Below are 22,064 nucleotides of genomic sequence, written 5' to 3' on the forward strand. Positions count from 1 at the left end.
AATATAATTAAGATTAATTTGTTGATGGCCCGGGTTATGTGACGCAATTCGAACGTTTGCCCAGACTTCTTGCCAATCAAAATGTATTTCCAAGTCTGGTATATCCCTCCTCCAGACTAAGTGTAGGGGGAGGATTCCATACGAGGACGTTAGTAAGTGATGATAAAAATCCGATACGAAACCTCTCGATGTCTCTCTTTCATAGAAGAATTTGTGATATCTGTGGTGCTCAATTGGTATCCTTAATGGGACTCCATGAGCCTTCAAACAAACCAATAACTGCGTAAAAATTATATGTGGAACTGGTGAGATAACATTTTTTATGTATGTCTTTATAGCTACAAAAACCCTGTTTGTTGAAAACATCTCCTAATGTGTGTATGCCCTGCTTTTCCCATTTAGGGTATCTTATAGGTCGTTTTCCAATCAGGAGTGCATTGTTATTGAATAGGGGAGTATGACCAGTGTTGGGCAAGTTTCTTTTAAAAAGTAACTAGTTACAGTTACTAGTTACTTCTTCCAAAAAGTTACTAAATTACTTACTCGGTTACAAATTATAAAAATATATATTTTTTACATAAACAACATACACAAATCTAAACTATTTTAATGTTGCTGTGGGACAAAGTGAGACTAGCCTCCAATCAAATGCCATGTATGTAGATATTATAATTACTATGTTTATATATTAGTGGATCATACAAATACAATAGATGTTTTGGAACTTTTGATATGTATTGCCCCTCAACAGGCCACAACTGGGCAACATTAAATTATGCTTGTTAAGCACTATACCAAAAATAAATAACAAATATATACTGATTGATTGAACATTTTAATTAACAGATTGCAGAATGGGTACAATACAGTACGGCTCAATACACACAATTGTTAAGGGGATGCAGATCAGAGAAAGACTTTCGTCTTGTTTACATCAGGGTCCCCCATTTTCAATTCATGACATACACAACATACAGATATAAGAATCTAATCGAATCATTCTAAACCAATCTAATCATGACATTTAAGACATGCATGACATACAGATATATATCTCTGCGCACCAGACTGTGCTATTAAACCAGGAAGTGCAGCACTATGTTGAGCCCATAGATATATCTATGGTTGAGCCTGTCAGCAGTAGAGCCACTACTGCCCTGCGCTGCAACACAAGAGTGAACCGCTGTCTCACGCTGACTGCTCGCTTATTATGTTGTTCTGTTGGATTCGTTTTAGATTATTTGTACTGTACACTACACAGACCCGCGGTCTCCGCTGACTGAATCGCTTGTGTTGTGGCTCAGACTCTCGATGCGTTAGACCCGCCCACCTCTACCTTTGATTGGCTTACCATGACATTTTACTCAGCCTCAGCCAATCGTCAGCATGTATGCTTGGCTCGCGCACTGCCCACTAAACAAGGAAGAACATATTATTGCCTCTCGGCGCAGAGATCTGTCTGATGAAAGAAACAGATTCATTCATAGTAACGCGCCGCATTTTTTTCCAGTACCGCTAACAGCTTTGGGTAGTGCGTTCCACATTGATGTGGCATAATTGCGAAACGTGTTTAGTCCCTTGTTTGAGCCGAATCTGGGTTTAACATGATTTGTGGAGCTCCCTCTGGTGTTGTGATCGTGGTATTCACTGACCTTTGGGAAGTATTTTGACATGTACATGGGTACCTTGGTTGTGTAGTGTATCTTGTAGACCAGGCCCATTGCAAGTTGCTGTACTCTGTCGTCTACTCTAAGCCATCCTAGGTTGTCAAAGTGGGCAGGGGTGAGGTGGGTTCTAGGAGTAAGGTCAAGCAGTAGTCTGACCAGTTTGTTTTGAGATGTTTGTAATTTTGTTTTAGCGCCTTTGAGGTGCTTTGGTACCATGAGGTGCAACGTGCAAGCATAGTCGTAGTACCCTTGAATGAGTGCTCCTGCCAGAGTCTTCAGGGTATTCTTGTTTACCAGTGAGGAGATCCGGTACAGATCCAGTACAAGAATCGAGTTTGTTGGTTGACTTTTTTTTATTACATTGGATGCCATTTTTTTCACAGGAAAGATTTGCCTCTAGGATTGAACCCAGGTAAGTAATATCTTCTTTCCTTGCTGGGATGGAGATTTTTCTTATAGAGCTGCTGCATCACATCCTTGTAACGGGCTCGTAGGTTTATAGCCTCCGTGCACAAATCTTCGTAGAACGACACTGGTTTATCTTTGTATTTCAGTTTTCCCCATTGCTTACGTGCATCCCTGATGATCGCGTCTCTTATTTCAGTTTTACGCAGAGTAGCAATGATCACTCTCACTTTGTTGCCGCTGGGGTCTCGGGTGCCGATTCTGTTACAATGATCCACTATCGGTATTGTAGGGAGGATATCTTTACCTAGAATTTCAACTAACACTGATGGAACCCATCAGGCATGACAACGCCTCTACTTCCTCAGGTGCCTAAGGAAGTTCCAAGTCAGTCAGAAGATCCTTAAGAACTTCTACTCATGCACAATAGAGAGCATCTTGACCGGCAACATCACCTCCTGGTTTGGGAATAGCACTGCACAAGACCGAAGCAGACTACAAAGAGTGACACGTTCAGCCGAACGCACAATTGGAGGGGGGCTCCCCACCCTCCAGAACATTTACAACAAGCGTTGCAAGGGCAAGGCTAAGAGAATCATTAAAGACTCCAGTCACCCGAACAACTGCCTCTTTGAACTGCTGCGGTCAGGCAAGCGATACCGGAGTCTCAAGGCGAGCACAGAAAGACTCAGAAGAAGCTTCTATCCCCAGGCCATCAGGCTGCTAAACGAACAATGAACACTACACAACAACAACCACCAAACGCACATAGCACACACATCCACACGCACACACTCACTTTAAACAAACACACTGTAGCACCCACTCCACACACTTTATAGCACACACCCACTTTAAACAAACACACTGTAGCACCCACTCCCCACACTTTATATTTATTGATGAAGGATTGCACTACAACTTGTACACCTTACTGTAAATTGTACCTAAATTGTACCTCATCCCATTTCTGCTTTGCACTATATAGTACTGTACATTAGTACACTGCATAGTATTGTATATTATACGGTAACTCAGAACATTGTACATATGTCTATACCGAACACTGTGACCTCATTTTCTTCTTCTAAATTACATGCTATACTATGTTATTTGATACTATCTTGTCTAGCACAGTCTCTGGAGCGTAACAGTAAGAAGCATTTTGTATGAAAGTATTCTGTACTTCTGTATGACAACTATTAAAGAAACTTGAAACTTGAAATGAGTCGTCTGTGCATTTGACTGATTCATCCAATCCCACTATACGGATATTAAATCTACGAGAGTGACGTTCGAATTCGAGCAACCTCTCCATTGATTTCTCGTTGTTGTCATGTATCTTCTGCCAAAGCTCTTTGTCACCCTGTTGCATCTCCCCCACTAGCTCCATGATTTCTTCATGAAGAGCCTTCTTGCTCTCCTCGACTTTCAGTGTATATTCGCCCACAGTGTTTTCAACTGCAGTAATACGCTCGGTTTGTTTTGCAGCCGCTGTTTTAAACTCTTCGAATTTAGCCTCGATATATAACTTAAAAGCGTCAGCCTTGACGTCAGCTTTATCCACCTTGTCGGTCAAGTCCTTTATTTATTTATTTTTTTTAAACTTTATTTTTTTGCGTTTATCGCTTTTCTGGTCAAGCATGACCGACAGAAACAGGTTGAAATGGGATGTAGAGCAGGGGAAGACATTCTGAGAAATGACGGCGGGTCCGGGAATCGAACTAGTGTCCCCCAGATCCGTGACGAGCACGGTTTTCCCCGACGCAGAAATAGCGCCGAGATATGCGGTGAGCTACGGGAGCTCCCCCTGGTCAAGTCCTTTATTAAGTCCTCTATCAGATTAGTCAGAGACTCGAAATCGGGTGGTGTATTCTCCATGTCTGTTTCGGATGAGGTTGCTGGAGCGTTGGAATCGGTGGTATTGTCGGATGTTTTCTTCTCAATTTCCACTGCTATCTCCTTCACGGAGCGCGTCACAGCTGGGTCCGTTAGATTGTCTACTCCGTGTCTCTTTCCAGGTTCTTTCTTTGATCCCATGTTGATTCTTTTTGTTGATATAGTTAGTAGAAGGTCTTAGTTAATATATACGTTGAGGTTTAAACACATTAGTGTTGTACAAAGAGGGTTTTGAAGCGAAATTAACGTTAACGGGAGCGGAGCGTTGACCAAACGTGACCGCTTACATCTCGTTCTCAAACCGGACGTCGCTTTTCACCTCCCCTCTATATATCCATCTATTTTATCACCTCTCTATCTCCCCTCTCTCTATATATAATATATATTAGTGGTGTGACTCGATTAAAAATTGTAATCGAATTAATTCGAGATGTTGGTTAATTAATTGAAATTTATCACATTTGAATCACATATCAATATTTGATGCGAAAATAAATATTTTTCAATTCAAATACATTTTGGTATACAAGTGAATCAATGAATATAATATTATACATACGTTTAAGCAGCGAAATCCTGTATTAGCTACTACACAGACCAACCGATCAATGCAATTTTTAACAAAGTGCAGCAATTTTAGGAATAATATACATATAGCGCAAAGGACCTTTTGTAAACTCAAGCACTTTCGAGGTAACAGTAAAACGCAGTACTTTCAAGTACATTCCAGAACCATTGGGGGAAAAAACTCTTGATTGATCTCAATTTCTCTTTTTTTTTTTTTTTTTTATGAACAAACCAGACTAAGAAAAAAGTAATTTGCGATTTATTATACTTTATACTTATAGCACATGCATGAGTCTGGTCTCCTTTGAAAGGTAACATTCTTACACAATAAATAAAAATCATCATGTGATTAAATGCATCAATTGTTTTTAATTCTTTCTGTAGTTAATTAATCGAAATTAATGCGATAAAGTCCCAGCCCTAATATATATATATATATATATGTATATACACACACACACCTATACCCCTCTCTATATTAGGGGTGTAACAATTCGACGCCACAATGATTCAATTACGATTATTCAGGCAACGATTCAATGCATCATGAAATCTCTTCATTTGACCACGATGCGATTCGATAAATTTTCATCAGTTATTTCCCCAAAAAAATAAATGTATACACAAATGTGGCTGGGGGAACTGATTCACTCAGCATGATTGATTGATTGAAAACTTTATTAACAGATTGCAGAATGGGTACAATACAGTACTGCTCAATACAAACGACTGCTAAGAGGATGGAGACCAGAAAAATACTTTGTCTTGTTTACATCAGGGTCCTCCATGAATGGTCAATAAAAACAATACACCAAGCTTTAAGTTAACAGGATATTTTATTCCCAAAAAGTGCCAGATTTTAGATTTCAGACATTTTATGTATTAAGTGATTAATGCCTACTGTGGCAAAGTTGTAGCCAACAACTAGGCCTAACAAAAGAGGCAACGACATTGAACTCCTGCTACAAAAGTAACAGTCACTTAACTTTTACTTTTGCCCATTTTATGCATACAATTCCTATGTTTTGGCTAGTGTTGCTCTTCTAGAAAAACAATCCTTTCAGGGTTGCCTATTGAAATACTATACACCTCCAGTACAGAAACATTGTTTATGAGTTTGCATGTCGGGTAGACCATTGATTGACAGTCGATTCTGCCAATTAGGTCACACCGCTTACACCCACCTCTGCTGTTCTTACCACCAATTGGAAGCTCTTATTTGCTTTTTTACTTCCGGAAAGTCTGCCATTCCTCTACTCGAGACTTTTCCGAGACAGTAACCTTAAGTTAATTTAACTTATTCTAGTCTTATCAATAGCAATAGATTTTAGAACACCTAGATTTATCAATAGTAATATATATGTAACGTTAATGCCACAAAACGAATGCCTTTGTTGATCATAACGTTGATGCAGTAGCGTATGTCGCTGTTTTGGCTGTAACGGACATGAGAATAACATAACACTGCACACATTAAAATTGCGATTCTAATAGATTATAATTGATTATAATATTTTCAAATCGATGCAGTTGAATTGTCACCTTAGGATCGATGTATTGCGATGCATTGTTACACCCCTAATATCTATCTATCTCTACTAGTGCAGTGTCCGTTTGGGGCGTGGCCAATTGCTTGGCTCCCGGTGTTGCTGCTCACTCAGCATTGTTTGAGGGCATGTCTGTTTGGAGCGCATGGTCGTTTGGAGCGCATGGTCGTTTGGAACGCGTGCCCATTCGGAGCGGGCAGATTGCTTGGCCCCCAGAAGTGCTGCTTGCAGCGTTCTCAAGAACTGCTCATCCGATCAACTTCATACTCTACCAAATGTCAACACTGTACTCCACTGGGTGCTCAGCAATACACCCACCGAGCAGGAAGCAGATCGGATGAACAGTTAGATATGCATGAACACACGCAGACAGGCGGAGATACATCACTTCCTTTATAGTTAGATATAACACCCCTTCTATATCTATTTATCTTATTACCTCTTTCTCTATCTCTCTCTATCTCTCTCTCTCTCTATATATATATATATATATATATATATATATATATATATATATATATATACATACAGTCATGTCCATAAATATTTGGATATTGACAATTTGTTTTACAATTTTGGCTCTGTGAACCACCACAATGGACTTGAAATTAAACAATCAGGATGTGCTTTTAAGTGCAGACTTTCTTTAAAAGCTTTAATTTGAGGGTATTTACTGTACATTCAAATCAAGTGAACAGTAGGAATTACAACAGTTTCTACATGTGCACCCCTCTTTTTAAGGGACCAAAAGTAATTGGACAAACTAACAATCCATAAAGAAAATAGTCACTTTTAATACTTGGTTGCAAATCCTTTGCAGTCGATGACATCCTGAAGTCTGGAACCCATAGACATCTCCAGACATTGGGTTTGGTCCCTGGTGATGCTCTGCCAGGTCTCTACTGCAGCTGTCTTCGGTTCCTGCTTGTGCTTGGTGCATTTTCCCTTCAGTTTTGTCTTCAGCAAGTGAAATCCATGCTCAATTGGGTTCAGGTGATTGACTTGGCCATTGCATAACATTCCACTTCTTGTCCACCGGCACTGTGAAGCACTGAGTTCTGAACCATTTGGCTGAATATGAGCAGATACTATTGCCAGAAACACTTGATCTTTTGTCAGCAGTCGCATCATCAATGAATACAAGGGAACCTGTTCCATTGGCAGTCATACATGCCCACGCTATAACACTACCATCACCACACTTCACTGATGAGGTGGTATGCTTTGGATCATGAGCAGTTCCTTTCCTTCTCCATACTCTTCTCTTCCCATCATTCTGGTACAAAGTTCATCTTTGTCTCATCTGTCCATAGGATGTTGTTCCAGAACTGTACAGGCTTTTTTTTTTTAAGATGTATTTTGGTAAACTCTAATCTAGTCTGGTTTACATCTTGTGGCCAACCCTCAAGGGTGTTCTTGATCTGGCCAAATGTTTTCCTTCACCAGGGAAATAATTCTTCTGTCATCCACCACCGTTTTCTGTGTTCTTCCGGATCTTTTGGTGTTGCTGAACTTATAAATGCATTCTTTCTTTTTAAGAATGTACCAAACTGTTGATGTGGCCACACCTTTATCGTCTCTTTTATAGTTGAATGGTGGAAATTACAATCTCCGTTCGAAGGATTTTATGCACTTTGCTGTAGGCTTGGGCGGTATGACGGTATTACGGTATACCAGGGTATTTAGAAATCCCGACGTATTGAAAATCAATACAGTCAAAATCACAGATGCGCTTCAGTTTCTATTACAGTGAAACGGAGTTTTGAGTGTAGTGCAGACACGCGCCAGCAGAGGGCGAGACCAGTCCTGGGTCACAACGGTGTTCACGTTTTACGGTAATGTTGCGACAGTGCTGTGAAAATACCGTAAAGCGTTGTGACGAGAGTTGGTGTGTGTTGTTGTGGTGCACTGGTGGAGCAAGCAAATAATCTGTCTCTTATTATATGTGAACTAAAGAGTACAAGGTTTACACAACAGCTCCCACCCGCTTTTTTATTGTATTTGTACCGTCCTGTACTATCCGCTGTCAGCTGTTTATCTCTCTCTGTGAGCTTGATTAACTAGCGTTAGCTCACGTTAACTAGCGTTAGCTCTGCGGCTAATCTTAGATTACCCTGAACTAAATCAATGACTAGGTTATAAAGCATTCGAGTAGTTTGCCCCCCCCGCTGATGAAAATCAAAGTCATACCGTCATATACCGTATACCGGGGTATTATGTCATCATAGTATGACGGTGTGAAAAAAACGATGCCGCCCAAGCCTACTTTGCTGTTCCCAAAGTCCGAACAGAAATGGGAAAGAAAGCTTTTAGGTTTTCCGCACCTACTGCATGGAACAATCTCCAGTCCGATCTGAAGATTCAAAGCTTGGTAACACTGAATGTATTTACTGTAAGGCTATGGTGATGCCATTTGTAACCACGTTTTCTGTGTGCAAATGTTTTATTTGACCATTTTGTAATGTTACTTTTATCTGTAATGTCTGTGTGTATGTTGAAACTTTGTGTTGCTGCTATTCTTGGCCAGGTCTCCCTTGTAAAATACATCCTGGATCTCGATTGGGACAAACCTGGTTAAATAAAGCTAAATACATAATTTTCTTTTAAACAGTTGACGTGGCCACACCTAATGTTTTTGCTATCTCTCTGGTGGGTTTGTTTTGTATTTCAGCCTAATGTCTTACTTCACTGAAGGTGACTGCTATTTGGACCTCATATTGAGGCTTGACGGCAACAGATTCAAAATGCAAATACCACATTTGAAATTAACTCTAGACCTTTTATCTGCTCCTTGTAAATGAAATAATGAGAGGGAATAACACAAACCTGGCCACGGAACAGCTGAGCAGCCAATTGTCCAATTACTTTTGGTCCCTTAAAATGGAGGAGGCACATAGAAATTGTTGTAATTCCTACACCGTTCACCTGATTTGGAATCTCTTTTCTCTCTCTATACACACCAACCCCCTATCTATTTATCTCCTCCCTCTCTTTATCTCTGTGGCTCGGGAGGTAGAGCGTCATCTGGTAATCCGGAGGTTCCTGGTTAGATTCCCGGGCAGCATGTCGAAGTGTCCTTGAGCAAGTCCTTAACCCTTAATTGCTCATGATGAGCAGGTTGGCACATTGCATGGTTGCCTCCTCCGTGTGTGAGTGAATGGGTAAAATGTGAGGAACAAATTGTAAAGCGGTAAAAACCAACCTTGAACCATCGTCCTGTCTCTCTTCTCTCTTTCCTGTCTAAAACACTTCTGTATCCAACCAACTTACTGATTATCTCTTACAGAATGACCTCCTTGACCTTAATCAGTCAGGCTTCAGGACTGGTCACTCCACAGAGACGGCCCTCATTGCGGTCACAGAGGCACTTCACTTAGCAAAAGCGAAAGGCCTCTCCTCTGTCCTGATTCTCCTAGACCTGTCTGCAGCCTTCGACACAGTCAACCATCAGATTCTCCTCCTGTCCCTCGCAGGAATGGGAGTGGCTGGCTCTGCGCTGACATCATACCTCAAGGACCACTCCTACCAAGTGTCATGGAGAGGGACCCTGTCAGCCTCCCGCCCCCGGCGGACGGGTGTCCCCCAGGGCTCGGTCCTTGGACCCCTTCTCTACTCCCTCTACACTGAATCTCTGGGTAACATTATTTCGTCTCATGCCTTCTCGTATCATTGCTATGCCAATGATACTCAACTCTTCCTCTCCTTTCCTCCCTCGGATATCCATGTCTCTGAGCGGATCTTGGCCTGTCTGTCTGACATCTCCGCCTGGATGACGACCAACCACCTCAAACTGAACCTAAGCAAAACAGAATTGCTTCACCTGCCGACCAAATCCTCCTCCCTGACCGACCTTTCCATCACAGTCGAGAATGCGTGTCCCCAACCGCCAAGAACCTTGGTGTTGTCCTCGGCGACCAGTTGAACTTCTCCGCTCACATCGCAGCGACAACCAGAACCTGCAGATTCCTTCTGAGCAACATCCCGCCTCCAGTCAATGGTCTCTAACTACACACCCTCAAGACCCCTACGCTCTGCATCTTCCGGCCGCCTCAGACCTACTCCTATCCGAGCTCCGGGAGGGTCATCAAAGAGAAGCCAGGCGGTCTCAGTCCTTGCCCCACAATGGTGGAACAAACTTCTCACCACAGTTAGGACAGCCGAAACCCGTCCAATATTTCGCCGTCGACTAAAGACTCACTTCTTCAACCAATATCTGAAATGAAAAAAATTATAAATAAATCAAATAATCTAACCCTAACTAACTTTACTGTCATGCACTTGTCCTAATATACTAACCTACATTGTAGCACTCAACACTTGTTTGTTATTGTTATTCAGCTAATTTGAGTTGTGCCCTTCCTGATGACTTGATGTCGTACAGAACTTGTAAGTCGCTTTGGATAAAAGCGTCAGCTAAATGACAAAATGTAAATGTAAAGCGATTTGGATAAAGCGCTATATAAATGCAGCCATTTACCATTTATTGCCTCTCTATCTCCTTTCTATATCTATGTTTTCCCCTCTCTTTCTCAGTCTATTTCCTTTCTATCTATATTTATCTCTACCAATCTTTCTCTCCCTCCTTTCTATATCTACCTCCTCTCTCTCCATCTCCTCTCCCTCCCTTCCTCCTCTCCAGGCTTCTTCATCTCCTAATTGTTTTCTGTCTAGCTGTTTGATCTATGGCCATACCATTACATCAGCCTAGGAAATCAGGTGCTTTGTCTGGTGCCTGTGACTAACAGTGGCACCTAGCGGGAGCTCCATGAGGGATGGGCAGGTTTAGTCATCATAGGCATACAAAGAATCCCAGAATACTCACACGCAAAATTACTGTATTACCCTCAGTCATACACTTTTACTATCATGTAGACTATTTTGTTTTATGTGATTTATTGTATATTGTATACTATACATGCAATTTTATTGTGTTCTTGTCTAATGTATCACACATTTTATTGCTGTTATCTTGGCCAGGTCTCCCTTGCAAAATATCTCGTATCTCAATGGGACTTCCTGGTTAAATAAAGAGAAGTACCATGGTGCCACAAGAGGTGTCGGTACAAGTGCTCTTCACGTTATATCAAATCCACAACTATCTACTCGTACAGAGTGAACCTGTTATAAACAGGGAAAAGTTCAGTTAAACCTTCCAGAAATACCAAATTAATGCATATCGGAGTTTCATAAATGTACCAGAGATCAGATGTGGTGAAAATCTCTTTTGTGCTCGTGGCTGTTACTGGACGTTTAGTGTGAGAGTCGGATAACTCCTGTGTACCGATTACCAAAGATTATGCTATTACTGCCTCGCTTTGCAAAAAACCTAATGGCTTTTAGAGAGTGTCTGCTCAGCTGCTGCTACTGCCATGTCTGACTGATTCATGAAACACTTAGTTACATTATTAGACGGTGTGTGCAGTTTTATGTAGTATGAAAGTGTTGCGAAGACTTTCCGAGTTTGTGCGTTCGAGGTGCTGTAGAGATGACTCGTCTCTCCATCGTCCTGTGCTATTATACTATCACCATGGAGACAAGAGTGGTGATTAAATGCTTACGTTGCTAATCGAGCCTTGATTACCGTTGTCACCCGAGGGAGAACTCTGTGTGTGTTTGTGTTTGTTTGAGAGTGAGCCGTCGCTTCATTCGTTTACTCATCGTCTACACATCATGTAACAAAGGTTATGAATTGTAACCCTAGTTGGATCTTGGACGCTTCAGCGTCTTGCTATTGGACTGCAATAGGTGAGGCAAGATGCTGAAGCCAACACGAGATCTAACTGAATACTATTATTTGTCTTTTTTAATTATTATTCCTCTCTTGTTTGTTGTGGATTATTTCAAAAATAGAATTGTGGTATTACAAATCCATAAGGCAGAAGGTAATGCACTAAATGGGCCAATGCAAAATTGTAAGAAAATATCGCTGTTCAGTTCAAAACCACAAAAAAAGAAATCCGATTTTCAGCAACCATCCAACCACAATACCTATAAATTTTTGGAAGTTCTACATTCGGTTCTGAATTGGTTCTACGGTTATGAGACTTGGGGCAGCAGCACACAAAGGACTTTTGACCTTCATTTCAGATAAAAAATGTTACACTGAAATTGTTGAGTTCCAATGTTTCAATTTGTTCACAGCTTTCTATTCAGTACATAACCTCTCGTTTATCTCCCCGCCTCCCTGCAGCCAAATCCCTCCAACAAGCTAGCGATCATCCACATCCTGGGGCTGCTGTCCAATCTTTTCACAACGCTCGACATCAGCAAGCAGGAGGACGAATCAGGGGAGGGTTCAGCGCCACCTGTCAAAACAACCCCACCCCCGCCTGGTCCAAACCCGGTGAGTCAGAGGCAGTAGTAGTAGTAGTAGTAGTAGTAGTAGTAGTAGTAGTTTATTCAGTCATCATCTCACACAATACAATATACACAATCATTTAACAATATTTGATTTTACAGTGACTGAAAAGGTACAGACTGAAGCATAATGCTTATATATGCCTGTCCTATATTCTTAACAAAATTAAGACTCAGTATTCTATTCATATTCTAAAAGAAAATAGCAAAAAACAGTATTATTCACCTTTGTAGTTTTCAAAAATAGCTTTACAAACCATTTTCTTAAAAACCAAAAGCGAATGACTCATTCTTAACTGTATATCAGCATTGTTCCACAAGTTAACCCCAATAATAGAAATACACCTCCTTTTAATCCCTTTCTTAGCTTTTTGAACAGTAAATTTACAAATATCTCTCGAATCATATTTTCTTTCATGTATTGAAAAAAACCTTTATTATTTTTGGGTTCCTTAAATCTGGTCTGTAATTGTGTGTGTGGTGCGTCTCTCAGGTGGTGGTGGTCCTGCAGCAGGTGTTCGCTCTCATACAGACTGTACTCAGCAAGTGGCTCAATGATTCACAGGTTGTAGAGGTGAGTTTCAGACGGACACACACACTTGTACTAAATGAGCGCTCTTATTCACTTATTAAAGGTCCCCTATCTTATAAATGGCATTTTCCAGTGGTTTGCATTGTTTTCTAGCAATGTGGGGTTGTACCAACACTGACTAGATGTGAAATCTCTACCCAGTTCTGTTTCTTCAGTTCAGCTGAGACAACACCCCCCCCCCCCCCCCCCCCCCCACTGAAACGAGCCATTCTGATTTGACTCGCTCGCTGACGTGAATAGGCGCTGATCTGCCACATATGAGCAGCGAGTGGAAATAATGCGGAAGCGGTTTCGACAGCATAGACCTTCAGCTGTTCCACTCTCAGCACTTCCTCAAAAGTGTTGACAACATAGCTCCAGAGTGCTTATAAATCCCAGCTTTACCCCCCTGCGCTGTTTCTATGTGCAGTGAAAACTTCAATGCTTATAAATAAGCTTTGCAATGCACCCTCGTAACGTTAACGTAACGTTAGCTGCTAGCTAGCCAACACAATCACACACAGGGAAGCAGCTTCACTAGATAAAATGGGTGGGAGGGATTCAGGGATTTAAATGTATTGGGAAAAAAATTACAGATGTGTTCCATAGACTCACAGGAATTGTGTAAAATTGCCCAAAAAGTTATTTTATTTACTTTCCATGGGACCTTTAATATTAACTCATGAGTATTGTTCTCTCCCTGCGCTCCAGGCAGTGTGCGCCATCTTTGAGAAGTCGGTGAAGACTCTTCTCCATGACTTCGCTCCCATGGTCTCTCAGCTGAGTGAGATGCTGGGACAAATGTACAGCACCATACCCCAGGCCCCTGCTCTGGACCTCACACGACAGGTATATACAGCACCACACGACAGGTATATACAGCACCACACGACGGGTATATACAGCACCACACGACAGGTATATACAGCACCACACGACAGGTATATACAGCACCACACGACAGGTATATACAGCACCACACGACAGGTATATACAGCACCACACGACAGGTATATACAGCACCACACGACAGGTATATACAGCACCACACCACAGGTATATACAGCACCACACAACGGGTATATACAGCACCACACGACAGGTATATACAGCACCACACGACAGGTATATACAGCACCACACGACAGGTATATACAGCACCACACCCCAGGCCCCTACTCTGGAAAGGGCATATTATCTTTGCAGGGTTGTCAATAAATGCAGGCTACTGGCTATATAGCCATTAAATGACTACGGTTGTGTGGAAAAGTCAATAATAGCACAATCGTTTCCCCTATAATTTTGTATAGATATGTTGACTAAATCTTATCAATAGATGGATAATATAGTATATATATATATATATTTTTTTTTTTAGTTTTTACATTTCAAATAGATAGCTGGCCCTTTTTTCTTTCTTTTGTGGCAGCAATAAAGGCTTCATAGGTCATGATGATGAACAGGATTTAGTTCTAAGAAATAGGGTTCTGGAAAATGGAAAGAAATGGTCCTTGAGAGAGTGCCTAGTTAACATGGCTTTTTACTTAAAGGATAACTCCACTATTTTGGGAAATTAGCTTATTTAACATCTTCCCTGGAGTTAGACAAGAAGATGCATACCTTTTTTGTCTCTGTGCGTGCATTTTAGCTTTGGGAATAGATGCTCCGTTAGCATAGCTTAGCTTCATCACTGGAAGTGAGGCAGGACAGTAGCCTTACAGTGCCTTACAGTGTATTGCAAGGTCTGACATTGACCAAACTTGATATGCATGACCTTGGTGGGCTCTAGGTCAACTCCTGAAAAGGGGGTCAATGTCAGACCTTGCAATCAAAAGTTAGGGGCGCACTGAAATTATGGCAAGGGTTATTAGCCCCCTAACTTTTGATTGCAAAGTCTGACATTGACCCCCTTTTCAGGAGTTGACCTAGAGCCCACCAAGGTCATGCATATCAAGTTTGGTCAATGTCAGACCTTGCAATACACTGTAAGGCACTGTAAGGCTACTGTCCTGCCTCACTTCCAGTGATGAAGCTAAGCTATGCTAACGGAGCATCTATTCCCAAAGCTAAAATGCACGCACAGAGACAAAAAAGGTATGCATCTTCTTGTCTAACTCCAGGGAAGATGTTAAATAAGCTAATTTCCCAAAATAGTGGAGTTATCCTTTAAGTATAATTGATTTTGACTTATTTTATTGGCCCAAGGGATATCATTTCAGCTTTCTACTGCATTCAAATGCAAAGGGAAAAAATTTGTAGTAATTATTTGTATTATATCACAGTATCAAATCACACACTGGAACACTTTCTTGGGTTGCAGCTGCCTACGTAACTCTGACCGTCTCTGTCTGATTATATGCTGTGGTTATCTTGGTGTTTCAGATGGTACACATCTTTGCCAGTGAGACAGCCCATTTCCCACCCATCAAGGCTCTGTTTGAGCTGGTTACCTCGGTAACGCTCTCCATCTTCCAGCAAGGTAGGGGGTCCAGGAAGGGCCAGAGTGTTGTGTGTGTGTGTGTGTGTGTGCGTGCGCGCGTGTTATTATTGTATCCCTCACTTTTATTTTCAGTGTTCTTGATATTTTCTTTTGGCTTAAATGTATTTCCAGAGATATGTTGGTCCAGAGGCCTATTTCAGTGTAGCAGAGGAAAGGGAGGGAATGTTATTTCCTTCTATTTATTATAGCCTGCAAGACATAAGGAAGAGCCAGTGCTCTCGTTTCATTGTTTTGGTTAGACTATCACAGACTATTGCAATTCCACATTATAAAGCAGGGATACTCAAACATCTCAGCCCAAGGGACACCTTTGGAAAACGAGGAGTGGCCGGCCATTGTAGTCAGATTTGTCTTCACTGTCGAGTTCAACCCTTCACTGTTGGCTCACTGTTATATCGCTCATTATAGCAAATTAAATGTCAAAGTAGGGCAGAGAAATTACCACATGATTGATGCACGCGTCCTCCCACCACTGCCTCCAAGTATTGATTAAATTCAAACCTTAAAAAATAGTATGCATACAGCACCATCAGTCTTAAATCAAACTACTTGGCTAGAAAAACTAGTAGCCAACAAGAACATTGAGGGCAATTATTAATCAGACCACAACATCAACCACAACATTTGATTAATAAGTTGAGGCGCCAAGAGACTTGCCAATAAAGATATTTTGAGCGCCACTTGTTTGGCATCAAGAGGTCCCTGGGCCAGACTTTGAGTATCACTGCCATAAACCACAATGCTGCTATCAGATGAAAACGTCATATCTCCCAAAACTCAACTTTTCAGATTGACAACCATGTCATTTGACACTATACAATGGGTTTTGAAACTATTCAAACTATTCAATGGGTTTTGAAAGTATATGGTGGGTTTTAAACTATACAATGGGTTTTGAAAGTACCGTATGTGGTGGGTTTTTAAACGATACAATGGGTTTTGAAACTGTACAATCTGTTTCATGGCCCTCAGCACCATGAGATTTGCTCATCCCATCCCAGATCATGTAACCTTCAATCCATCAAAATCATAAAAACTGTATTTATGAGATTTTCACATGATAACAGCAATAACTAGTGGATATCAGACAAACGATCAGTGAAACCATTTGCATCCACTAGAAGCCTGTCTCAAGCTAACTGTAACTGTAGTAGAGATATGTATATGACTGCTGTGTGCCTCTTCTCCATGTTTTGTTGTCCTGCCCCCCCTCCCCCTGCTTTGACTGGTTGAGTAATGGCTGCCTGTCCTCCTAACTCTTTAATTTCTGAACAGGTTCCTTTAACATACAAATGCACTGTGACCAGTATCTTATTGAGGGGGCTGCAGCAACACAGAGCAGGGGAGGCTGAACTCTAGACTCCGCCAGCGGCAGCAGTGGGAAGGCGCTGCACTGGTCTGGGAGCAGAGTTGGTCGCTCCGCGTTGCAGCCCTCTGAATAAGCCCTGCGTTGTTCCCTCCGTGGGATGTGTGTGTGGAGGTGGGCCGGAGGGTGGGTGGGTGGGGGGGGGGGCTAACCGGGGGGGGTCTTGTTTGGAGTCTGGGAACAGTTGAAGCTGGACGCACACTACAGGAGTTCATGTACAGTTTTGCTGCTGAAGCCCCTTGCAACTCCAAATGTCTGTCCGGCATTGGGATTATCAGACGGGCTTGCTATTTAAACCTGCACTATGAAACTTTTAAATCAAGAGTTTGAGTAAAGAGACAACCCTCCCAACTGTGATGCATGAAACACAGTGGAACTGATCTGTGCCACAAAATCCGTAAACGCATCAAATGTGAGCGACGGTTATCTCTTATGGCCACAGGGTCACATCTTCCAGAGTGCAACTTTAACATTCGCAACACAGATTCTCTATTGGAGCAATGGCAAAAATCAGCAGCAGGTTTTACTGGATTTGGTTGTCATAATATGCACTCCTAACCATCCAAAGGTCTTGTAGTCTGTGTCCAGCATAAGGGACGGCGTTTTTATTTTTTATTTTTAAGAACACTGATCCTCATGGGGGTTTTGCTGATAGCTAAGAGTTCACATTTTATGGGATAAGCGGGTGTTATTGGCTAGTTCTGAATTGACCATTGACTGTAGCCCCTTACCCTTGAGGCACATAATCATATCTGACAGGAAATAAAACACGGGAGTCATAAAGGGGTCGGTTTGGGTTTGGCGCCCCCTTGTCTTCTCCAAACTGTCACAGTAACAGGTGCCTCCTGGGTTCCCACTCCAAACCCACTTTTGTTTCTTTGGTTTTGTTTTTTATTTAGATTTGTTCTTTTTCCTCTCGTTACTTCTTTCTTTTCTCTCCAAACGGACCCATGTCTTTGTCTTCCGCCCGTTTTCTGTTGGTTCAGTTTGTTCTGAGACTTTCTGCCAAAGCTTCACATGCTCCCCCCCCGTTCTCCCCTTTGTTCCTTACTCACGTGTGAATTATTTCAATGAAATCCTTTTGGTTACCTTTTAATTTCCACATGACTGTTGAATCTATTCAGTTGCTGTTTGTATATTTATTCTTCTATTCTTATGATTTCTTAAGTTTCATCTTTATTATATTTTAGGACCCAGGGATCATCCTGATATTGTTGATTCATTTATGCAACTCCAAGCTCAGGTGTGTTTTTGGTTTCTTATTTCATTCACTTTGAGTTTCACTCTCTCTCTCGCTCTCTCTTCCTCTTTCTTTTTCTCTGTCTCTTTTTCTCCCCCTTACCTTCCTCTGTCTTTTGTTACTGGGTCCAGGGGTGACCCATCATGGAGGCAAGGCAGTGGAATGAAACATTAGGGGGCTGTATGAACAAGGGACTCTGTCTCTCCTCAAACACTCATGATTTCTAACCCAGTCACCTTAAAGCCTTTGTGTGTGTTTATTTCCATGTGAGTAGTCGTTTTTTTTTTTAGGGCATTCATGTTACTTACAAACACTCACCTTGTCGGCTACTACTAATATTTACCTTATTCACCATCCGCCCCCCACTTATAGTGTTGTCTTATTCCTCTTGTGAAGCCAAATGAACGGGGCCAGGTGTTTTTCCAAAGTGGACTGATCTTGAAGCCTAATATGTCCCTCGCTACATACTGTATAGTGGTGCACAGAAGCAGAAAGATAAAAGCATTCAGTGTCCTTGTCACTTAGAAACACAAGGTGTACCACAACCTTTATCCGGCAGCGTGGCTACATGGTAGGGATGCACGATTAATCGGAAAGAAATCGCGATCTTGATTCATAGACCTATGCTATCTAATTTCTAAATTATGACTATTCTTATTCTTTATTATTATAATTCTTTTTTTTTACTTTTTACTTAAATTTTTTAAATTATGACGATTCTGATGTATTTGCATTTGCGTCAAAATGGAAATCAGTTGCATTAAAACACTCGCTCCTATTCCCTTATGCATTCACGTCACGCTGCATTCATGTGTTGATTTATTTGCTTCGGAACAATCCCAGTTGCGATATCAATCACACTTATACGATGTAAAGCAAAACACGCTATTAATTCAACATTCAATATATTTTCTTACTTTTGTGTTGACTTGTCGCCAGATTCCTGTTTTTGGGTTCCAGATGAGAGGTAGGAGCTGGAAAACAACGGTTCCATAGCCTGAAGTCTTATAGTCATACAGTCCAAGGTTTATAAAAATCCCACGGAAAATGAGTTTTGTAGAAAGGTTTTTGTAATGTGTGTACCGGTAAAAACAGCTTGATTATCCAAAATGGCCGTCCACTTCATAACATTCTAGAGTCGGGACAAAGGACGCTCGTTGGCGGTGATCAATCATTTTCGCCATCAGCGGTGATTGGTCAGTTCAGGTCCGGTTAGAACCGGAAGTGGTCATTTAGAGGAAAAGGGACTTGAGTTATTTTGTATGTTAAAAGATACTTTTAAGTTTAAGTCAAGCACTTTCATATATGTTATGTTTAAGTTTAAGTCAAGCACTTTGATATATGTTGTTGTCTGTTTAAGAGAGTGCAATAAATTATTTTATTGAAAAAATAAGAATCGTGTGAGAGAATCGTGATCTCAATTCTTAGAGAGAAAAATCGTGATTTGCATTTTAGCAAGAATCGCACAGCCCTACTACATGGGTAGAGCTCCGGACATGATGGGAAGATCACCGGTTCGAGCCCCGGTCAAGGCTATTATCGGAAAGTGGTGTTGTTGTCCAGCAGGGAGCACTCTGTCCTTGGCAGTAACAATGCCCCTGTTAGGTGATAGGCACACTGTACAGTTGCGACGAGTGCCGACTGAATTGTTGTTGACCCATTTAGACCTGAAACGCCTGCTAATAATGCATTATATAGCCTGCATATACACACATGTGTTTCCCGGATTCAATGGGTTAAAGAACCCAGGGCGCCTATCCAAAGAGTAGGGGGTTCCCTGACATTCCTGGCCAAATTCCCAATCAGGTGTCTGAAATGGCCACCTAATTGATCCCTGTCTCCTGAGCCTTTCAGCCATTGTGTAGTGTGATGTGTGCCTGGTGCCAATGTTGGGTGCTACACAATGGTGGCACTATTTCCACTCTACATTGTAAAGCGCTTTGAGCATCTAGAAAAGCGCTACATAAATGCAATTATCATAATTCACAACCAAAGACATCAACATGGAAACACAGAAGACATGACCAGGAAAATAAGACTATAGTGTGCCAAACTATCTTTAGTCTACATTTACATACATTAAAGATTGACTGAATTGTCTGATAAGATAGTACTAGGGAGTTCTTAAGGGTAAGTATTTCAAGCTTAAGATGGTGACTGGGTAGAGTCTCTTGAGCGTAGTCCCCTTCTGAAGTCATTCCAGCCCAGAGCCAATCGGAGCCCAAATTAATTAATATTCAATTCATATTAATCAATTCAGACGAATTGGCCGCCCTGTTTATATTTTATATTTTTGTCTCCCTTCTTCATTCTTCTTCCTTTTTGTTTTCTATCTTCGGATAGATCTGATCTTCATCTCCCTTTTCTCCTCTTCCTCCTCTCTTCCATCCTGAATGAGTTGTATTTATCTGCACATGTTAATTACTTACAGACTTTTGTTACATATTCAATCCAGTCAACCAAAAAACTAAAACAAGGGAAAGTAGTATTTTCCAAATTAAAGAAACAAGGCCAAAACCACCATTGCCTTTTAGTTTTAAGTTTGAAATAATTTTTAATGTTTGATTTTTTGCAGTTTGTTTGTTATTACCTGCTGAGTTCTGCACTGGAGGATCTATGTATGAGTTTGGATAGAAGTCGCCCTAGAACAGAGAGAGCGAGCAGTGTGTAGCCTGGTAGGCAGATCTGCTCTCGGTTCAACTGTTGTGTTGCCGTCAGATCTGGGTACCAGGCTTAGCAGATGAGGGGTGTGGCAGAGAGCACTGTTACCCCTTTCACACCAACATACCCGGGAATAACCCGCGGCAACCGTCAGTATCAGTTGACCCAGTCAGAGAGCAGGGTTGCAACGCTGGTCCTACCCGGGTGGGCTTGGTGTTCAAGGGGTATATTTTGTCGGAGGATGATGTGAGGGGGGGGGGGTTGTGATTTGTAGGTGGGGTACCCTGGGGGTTTAGGGCGCCAAACATCCTCTGTTTCATGCCTTTGTCTGCCTTCTAGGCCCTCAAACGGAAGCCTGATTTGTTCTTGTCTGAGAGTCTTGACGTGAAGGCAGTGTTCCACTGTGGTATGTTGTCGCATTACGCTCACACACACAACACCTGCACACCTTAAAGCGGCACTTCACTGGAAAAAACAACCTGATGCTGGTTTAGTTTTGCACACATAATCTCACAAACATCCCAAAACTCTAAACACTTATGCATGTTATTTATTTATTTTTATTAAAAAATAAAAATAAAATGCATAATAAACATACAAACAAAAACAACACTCATGAAAAATCTGTGTGCATAATATTAATTTAGTTTGACAGTTATTGAGTTAATTATTTGAATATGTCTGCCGGTGATGTCATCGGTCAACACAGAGTCATTATAATAATATAATAACTTTATTTATTATGTTAATCAAAGCTCAATGAAATGATGTAGATGAGAAATGAGCAATAAGGATTGCAATTATTGTTTCATCTCCAGCAGCATCTCATTGATCTGACATCACTGGAAGACGCTGCACACTTTAAAATCCTCCACTGTTCTCATTGCTTAGTTTTGACTACTGTGTTGATGCTGCTGCTTGGCCCGAGGAGCCAAGAAAATAAGAATGTCACTCCTCTATGCTGTAAAAGGATGGGACAAAATAAACGTATTCATATAAAATAGACATATTCAAACTCATTAATTCTATAATGAGTTAATGAATGTGTGCAAAACTGTTTAGTATACCGTTATGCGTGAGACAGTGGCGGCCGGTGTGAACTACATTTGGGTGGTCGCGGGAATCTGACCGAGCGAATACTGACTCATAACGTTAAGTCGCGTTAATTGATTCATAGAGAGAGAGAGAGAGAGAGAGAGAGAGAGAGAGAGAGAGAGAGAGAGAGAGAGAGAGAGAGAGAGAGAGAGAGAGAGAGAGAGAGAGAGAGAGAGAGAGAGAGAGAGA

At 41.4% G+C, this 22,064-nt stretch overlaps 1 protein-coding gene across 1 annotated transcript in view; it reads left to right on the forward strand.

Moving 5' to 3' along the window:
• Positions 1 to 22,064, forward strand: part of ipo13b (importin 13b) — an 88,300-nt gene that overhangs the window by 58,551 nt on the left and 7,685 nt on the right. The window contains exons 14-19 of the mRNA XM_084308867.1: positions 12,276 to 12,428; positions 12,936 to 13,016; positions 13,725 to 13,862; positions 15,396 to 15,492; positions 18,070 to 18,122; positions 21,120 to 21,186. Of these exons, the coding sequence (XP_084164993.1) occupies positions 12,276 to 12,428; positions 12,936 to 13,016; positions 13,725 to 13,862; positions 15,396 to 15,492; positions 18,070 to 18,122; positions 21,120 to 21,186 (589 nt within the window). The remainder of the gene's footprint in view (positions 1 to 12,275; positions 12,429 to 12,935; positions 13,017 to 13,724; positions 13,863 to 15,395; positions 15,493 to 18,069; positions 18,123 to 21,119; positions 21,187 to 22,064) is intronic.

Source organism: Notolepis coatsorum (genome assembly GCF_963971535.1).
Source record: "Notolepis coatsorum genome assembly, chromosome: 2".
Lineage (NCBI taxonomy): Eukaryota > Metazoa > Chordata > Actinopteri > Aulopiformes > Paralepididae > Notolepis > Notolepis coatsorum.